Source organism: Theropithecus gelada, chromosome 1 (assembly GCF_003255815.1).
Source record: "Theropithecus gelada isolate Dixy chromosome 1, Tgel_1.0, whole genome shotgun sequence".
In the NCBI taxonomy this organism is placed as follows: Eukaryota; Metazoa; Chordata; class Mammalia; order Primates; family Cercopithecidae; genus Theropithecus; species Theropithecus gelada.
Window position 1 is genome coordinate 80,351,995 of NC_037668.1, and position 7,563 is coordinate 80,359,557.

Consider the following 7,563-nt stretch of genomic DNA (forward strand, 5'->3'; position numbering starts at 1 on the left):
TAATAAAAAGTAAATTAGCCAAGCACGGTGGCACACACCTGTAGTCCTAACGACTTGGGAGGCTAAGGCAGGAGGATTGCTTGAGCCCGGCAGTTTGAGGCTGCAGTGAGCTATGATCATGCCACTGCACTCCAGTCTGGACAACAGAGTGAGACCCTGTCTCTAAAAAACAATAATGATAATATAATTTTTTAATTAAAAAATACTTTGTTTTCAAATACTTTTAAATGCAATATATAGCACATAACAGGTCATCTTGTAAAAGTACAAATTCATTCTGATTGTAAGTCAACTTTTATCCTTTTCTAAAATATTTAGTCACAAAAATCTTGATTCTTCATCCCCATGCCCAAAACTTACTCTTTCTGCTCTCTCTGCCTCTGTTATATAGGACCACCCACTGTTACTGTTATAGCAAAAACCTTGAAACCATCCTTGATTTCTTTCTTTCTCTCATGCCTCACATTTTCCATTAGCAAATCCTGTTGGTTCTACCATCAAAATATATCCCAAATCTGACCACTTCTCATCTACTCTGGACTCACACAGCAGCCTCCTAAATGTTCTACTTGCTTCTAGTCTTATAGCCCAGCAACCCATTCTCTCAGATCATGTCATTAATTAACTAAAAATCCTCTAAAAGATTCTCATTAGGTACTCAAAATAAAATCCAAAGTCTTTCTACCAACCTCCATAAGGCACTAATGACTTAATTCCTAGACCACCTCTCTGACCTCTTCTATACATTACAATCTACCTTTAGTACTCCACTCCAGCCACACTTACTTCCTGGCTACTCCTCAAATACGCCAGACATAATCTAGTCTTGTTCCATCAACAATGTTTTCTCCTTGGATATTTATATAACTTGCTCCTTCATGTTATTCAGGATTCTGCTCAAATGCTACCTTATGAGAGAGGCCTATCATAACACCCCATCACTTCTTTTATCTCCTACACATTTAACAGCATGTATTATTTGCTGATATAATATTATATATTTATTAGTCAACTGTTTGTCTCCCCATTTGAAACATAAGCTTCATGAGGTTTCATCTCTTTTATTAGAATTGTATTCCCAGCAACTAGAATAGTACTTAACACATAACATTCAATAAATATTTTTAAATAAATGAAACTCAAGACATGACTACAGCAAAAATGCAATAAATTTTTTAACCTATGACATACCATCATATTCTTTTTGAATAAACTTTTCCAAGCCAATTAAAATTTGCTCCCTGTTGTGTTGTTCAGAACAAGGTGGTGATAACTCATCTGGGTTTACAAAAAGAAGAAAAAAGGAAAAAGAAAAGTAAGGAAAACGGAATCTGAACACATGTTCAAGTTTTTACCCTAAAAATTTTACTTACAGTTTGTTCATTATTTGTTGACTTCTCTGACTTTAAAACCAGAAATGTTACTGGGGAAGGGTCTGGGAGATAGAAGGAAAAAAACTGTTTTTCTGTTTTAGCAACCCAAGGGAAGAAATGAAACAGAAAAATAATTTTTAAGATACATATATATATGAACATTTCACATGATCATTTTCCGTATATCTACAAACCTATTTACTTCTTCACTCTCCCCCATATCCATGCTTATTTTCCCATCTGTTAAGATCTGTATTCATATTGCTACACTAGGCATCTGGCCCATTCAAATTTAACAGTTCCCTCAAATGCCTGGTCAAAATTTCTATCTTCCCTATAAACTGTTCTGCCTAACCACAGCCTTCAATGCTCTCTCCTTAGTTTCACTTCTTTAGTTCTTCAAACTGTGTGCCACAGTCTAGTACCTGATTTATTTTGTTCTTTTGGTTTTCTATTTATTTCATTTATATTCATCTTATTTTTCCAAGTAAGTCCATATATTTCTTGAGAACAAAGTCTTTTTTTCCCTATCTCTTCCAGATTTATTCCCAAAAGTTAATACAGTAACAGGAACAAAGCAGTAATTTATTAAGAATTTGTTATAATGAATTAAACTAACATTCAGCTTTTTAAAAATAAATGCAGTTATCAGTGCTTACAGAAGAAGGGGAGTTAAATAAATGAAATTCATGTAATTTGTTAATTTGTTTTTAGGGCAGTGAAACTATTCTGTATGACACTCTAATGGTGGATACACGACACAGTGCACTTGTCAAAACCCACAGAATTTTGCAGCACACAGAGTCAGCCTTAATGTATGCAATTTTAAAAAAATCATCTAGGAGGTTGGGGATCTCAGGATGTAATGCAGACTGTGACAAAATAATCTAACTGTATTATAAATGTACGAAACAACTTCACATGAGGGAGTGGGGGGAAAGGTGCTGACCTAAGTAAATTTGAAAATGAGTGGAATCAATAAGACTAAGAAACGACACATAAGCACTGTACTCTAATAAAGTTGTTTCCCACAGGGGTATTGATTAACAGTTCCGATACTGCTATATATATGTACTAAAATGGAACAACTTTAAAAATGAATAATAGATGGTAGGAAACAGGTTTCTCACTGCTGGAGTGGGAGTTTACATATACGCGTGGCTAAAATGAGCCATGTGGTAATGGGTTAGAGATGCATATACCATTACGAAATCATGTTTGGTTTAATACAGATAAGATGGCTACATATAGGCTGTGCGTGGTGGCTCACGCCTGTAATCCCAGCACTCTGGGAAGCCGAGGAGGGTGGACCACGAGGTCAGGCGATAAAACCATCCTGTCTAACACCGTGAAACCCCATCTCTACTAAAAATACAAAAAATTAGCCAGGTGTGGTGGCGGATGCCTGTAGTACCAGCTACTCGGGAGGCTGAGGCAGGAGAATGGTGTGAACCCGGCAGGCAGAGTTTGCAGTGAGCTGAGATCGCACCACTGCACTCCAGCCTGGGCGACGGGGTGAGACTCTGTCTCAAAAAAAAAAGACGGCTACATACAGAAATATTTATAGTAAGTTTATACACATAGGTTAGTATACACACACACATTTTCTTGCTCTGAGATGGCCTCGAAGCAACAACAGCCCAGTAACAGCAAGCACACCTAGTGTTTAGGTCTTAGTTTCTAATATCATTCTCCAATAAAAGGAACCACTGCTCCTTGGACAAATGCCTAATTCTAGGAGTAGGGCACAAAATATACATGAAGTGCCAGGAGCATCTTATAGTGCCAGAAAATATGAACGTGTTAAAACCCAAACAAACAAAAAAACCACACACTGATGGATATATATAAAAGGGACCAGGAAGACAAGTAAAACAGCTCCCAATGGCCAAAGCTGGAATAATCTGAACAAAAGAAAATTATATTCCATTATAACCCAAAGTATCAAATATCTATGAGCCCACATTGAGATAACTGAGTAAATAAGTAAAAATAAATGTAAATTGTATCTTAATAAAGCTGCTAAAAAAACATGTGCCATGACCCAGCCATTCTAAGTATTTAGCCAAGATAAATGAAAGCGTATGTCCATACCCAGACCCACAGAGCCAAAATTTTGAAATGAGACAAATATTTATCAACAGGTGAATGGATAAACAAATTGTGGTATAGCCATACAATGGAACACTACTCAGATACAAGAAGAAATTAACCACTGATACACAACATAAATGAATCTCAAAGTAATTATACTGAGCAAAAAAAGCTAGACAAAAAAAGAATACATTCTGTATAATTCCACTTATACAGAACTCTAGAAAATGCAAACTATCTATAGTGACAAAAGCAGAAAAGTAGTTGCCTGGTGGGAAGTGGAAATGAGGAAGAAGGGAGAGATTACAATGAAGCACTAAATGTTATAACCAGAAATTTTATCTTACCTGGACACAGGAAGTAATTCATAAATGTCTGCTGAGTAAAGGTGACTACCAGGTACTCTGTAAACGTTTCCTGAATAAAGGCATGCAAGGCTTTCCCAAAAATATCTTTATAGCCTTATCTCTCTCTATTGCCTTTCTTATACCCTACCAAATCAAAGGCAATTATTCCCCCAAACAAACTATGCACTTTATGCTTTTTTTTTTTTTTGAGACGGAGTCTCACTCTGTTGCCCAGGCTGGAGTACTGTGGCACAATCTTGGCTCACCACAACCTCTGCCTCCCAGGTTCAAGCGATTCTCCTACCTCAGATTCCCGAGTAACTGGGACTACAGGCACCCGCCACCATGCCCGGCTAATTTTTATGTTTTTAGTAGAGACAGGGTTTCACCATGTTGGCCAGGCTGGTCTCGAACTCCTGATCTCATGATCCACTTGCCTCGGCCTCCCAAAGTGCTGGGATTACAGGTGTGGGCCACTGTGCCCAGTCACTCTATGCTTTTATGAATAATCTCTGACGTTTAAAAATGCAACTCAATCCATCTCAAATACCACATCATTAATCCTGATTCCTCTAATCCACCCCAGAAAAAATTGTGTTTACACGGTGTTTCGTTTACCACTACTATAGCACGTAACACATTCTATCTTCAATTATGGTAATTTACATAAATGCCATATTAATCCATCTAGAGCAGTTTTATCCAAGACTGCTGCAATGATGAAAATGTTCTCTATCAATGCTATCCAGTGCAGCAGCCACTAGCCACATATAGCTACTGAGTACTTGAGATATGTCTAGTATAAAACTGAAGAACTTGGTTTTAACTTAATTTTAATTGATTTAAATTTAAAAGCCACATAGGCTAGAAGCTACCAAGTTAGACAGTTCATATCCATATTCTAAGTTCCTTAAAAGCAATATATATGACTCTCAATTTCCCTTGGCATTTACCACGATGCCCTGCACATAGTAGTCATTTAGTATATATGTGTGCTTGGGTATCTATTCAAACACCTCCAGCAAAACAAAATGTCAACAAACTTTTTAAATCAGAAAATTAATATTTAATATCTAAGAAGGAATCTAGTCCCAATAGCTGTAGTAATGAAAGACTTACCAAAACATCTTTTACATACTAAATCGAGTATTTCCCGAAATCGGTTTGTCATCGGTGGTAGAGGTTTTAGATCAATTTTCCTAAAATCCTCTGGGCAATCATTCTTTGAATGGCCATCCTTTTTGCAGATGCTGCATACTATCGTTGGTGGCTACACGAAGATAAAAATAAATCTAATTTAATAAACTTTTGAGGGACTTCATCACTTATGAAGTCAATTCAAAAAGAATCTTTTATGTAACTCAGTTTTGATAACCTGTGCTTCCAGGAGGTAATTTTTTAAAAAAACATGTTGTTAAAACGCAGTATTAGCTACAAAAAACTTTTTTGAGTCAACCACTTTTTCTTCCCCAGTAAAATTATATCAAGGATTAAATTTACCTGAAAATAAAAGATACAGAAAATGCCAGAAGATGCAGAAGGTATGAGTTCATTCAAACAGCTCCCAAAGGAAAATATATGCATTATATTTTTAACTTACTGAGATCTAACAAAATAGGTTATAAAGAAATTTTAAGGTGCACCTTTCATTTCACTCCAAACATTTTCTATTTTCTGAACCAATCACAGAACCCTCCACTTAGTTGGTTCAATTTATTACATTAGCTGCTCAAGAGACCAAACCACAGACTGAACACTAAAAATAAATTAGCTTCATATGAAGACTAACTTATTCAACAGCCACACAAAATGAACTCCAAACCCTCATAACCATTTTAATGTATTTCAATGGACACCAAACAGGTGGTTAAAACACAAAAATTTATGCCAACTCGATGAAACAAACACATATGTTTAAGAAACACCAATACTCTTTTCTTTATTGTAATATGCCTAGATCCTAAAGTGTCTTTCTCCAGTGTTAGCCTGGTCATAAATTCTGATACAAATTATATAAGGAAATCTCTCTTTGTAAGAATAATGCACTGTGGGCTAATTAACAGTACTACAAGAATCTCTACCAGCTTTTCAAAGCTTTTTCTTTAAAAAATGACATATTTAGGCAGGAAACTCTTTAAATAGTAAAAATGAAAACTGGAGAAACAGTACTTACCCTAAGTTTCCAGGAAAAAAAGTATAAAGGATAAGACAGGTAAACTGAAGTTATATAATTAAGTTTTCTAAAAACCTGCAATTTATTTGATGCTTTCAATAGTCCATGTGCTCTAAATACTGCAACCAAGATAAAATGCAACAGATGTATATTTATATAGACTGAAGAAATACTGCTTATCCGGAGGGGGAAATGGGGAGGTACTGGTCAAAGGGTACAAAGTTTCATTTATGCAAAATAAGTAAGTTCTGGAGATCTGCACAAAGTAGGGCCTAAGATTAATAATACTGTATTATATTCTTAAATTTGCTAATAAGGTACCTCTTAAGTTCTCTAACTACAAAAGGAAAAAAAGAGGAGGGTACTTTTGGAGCTGATGGATGGAGAGGTTTTCTGTGGCATTGACAGTGATAATAATATATATATATACTTAAGTTCAAACACATCCAGTTGTAGACATTAAATATCTATAGCTTTTTAAATGCTAGTCATACCTTAATAAAGCAGATTTTTAAAAAATAGGCAATACTATTTAATAATTAGGTTAAACACCTTCAAGCTTGTCAATAATTACTGATAAAACAATAAGCCTGGATAAGGCTAGATGACTTTCCTTTTTTTTTTTTTAATATTCTACTTGGCTTATGCATGATCTGTATAATCATTTTTTCACATGGATAATGATAATGATATTTCAATTCTGTGCAATGCACTTGAAGTAATGTGACTCGGTTAAAACTTTATTTTATTTGCAAAGCAGTTATCGCTTACTTCCTGTTCAATAGGTTTTTTCCTATGATTTTAAATGATTTCCTTTATGAGTTAAAGTTCAGACTATCTGGCCAGCTGGAGTAGCTCACATCTATAATCCCAGCACTTTGGGAGGCCAAGGCAGGCGAACCGCTTTAGCTCACGAGTTCAAGAACAGTCTGGGCAATATGGCGAAACCCCGTCTCTACAAAAAAATACAAAAATTAGCCAGACATGGTGGTGTGTGCCTGTAGTCCCAGCTACTCAGGAGGCTGAGGTGGGAGAATGGCTTGAGCCCGGGAGGCGGATTGCACCACTGCATTTCAGCCTGGGCGACAGAGCCAGACCTTGTCTCAAAATAATAATAAGTTCATACTATCTTACTTCAAAAGTAGGAAAGTTTGGATTCCTATAATTCATACAGGATAAGCTGAAATCCAGAGGCTCAGTAGCAGAAACAGAAACTGGATTCTTCATTTTTTTGACTACTAATCTTAGTTTCCCTCAACTACTATTAGTATGCCTATATTTCCCCCGTCTAAAAATATCTCCCCAGCACTTTGGGAGGCCGAGACAGGCGGATCACGAGGTCAGGAGATCGAGACCATCCTGGCGAACATGGTGAAACCCCGTCTCTACTAAAAAATACAAAAAACTAGCCGGGCAAGGTGGTGGGCGCCTGTAGTACCAGCTACTCGGGAGGCTGAGGCAGGAGAATGGTGTAAACCCGGGAGGCGGAGCTTGCAGTGAGCTGAGATCCGGCCACTGCACTCCAGCCTGGGCGACAGAGCAACACTCCGTCTCAAAAAAAAAAAAAAAAAAAAAA

At 36.6% G+C, this 7,563-nt stretch overlaps 1 protein-coding gene across 3 annotated transcripts in view; it reads right to left on the reverse strand.

Moving 5' to 3' along the window:
* TUT4 (terminal uridylyl transferase 4) overlaps positions 1 to 7,563 on the reverse strand; it is a 128,317-nt gene that overhangs the window by 43,152 nt on the left and 77,602 nt on the right. For all 3 annotated transcript variants that reach the window (XM_025385897.1, XM_025385915.1, XM_025385906.1), the window contains exons 14-15: positions 4,934 to 5,084; positions 1,192 to 1,278 (exon numbers count right to left, since the gene is read on the reverse strand). In XM_025385897.1, coding sequence (XP_025241682.1) covers positions 1,192 to 1,278; positions 4,934 to 5,084 — 238 coding nt within the window. The remainder of the gene's footprint in view (positions 1 to 1,191; positions 1,279 to 4,933; positions 5,085 to 7,563) is intronic.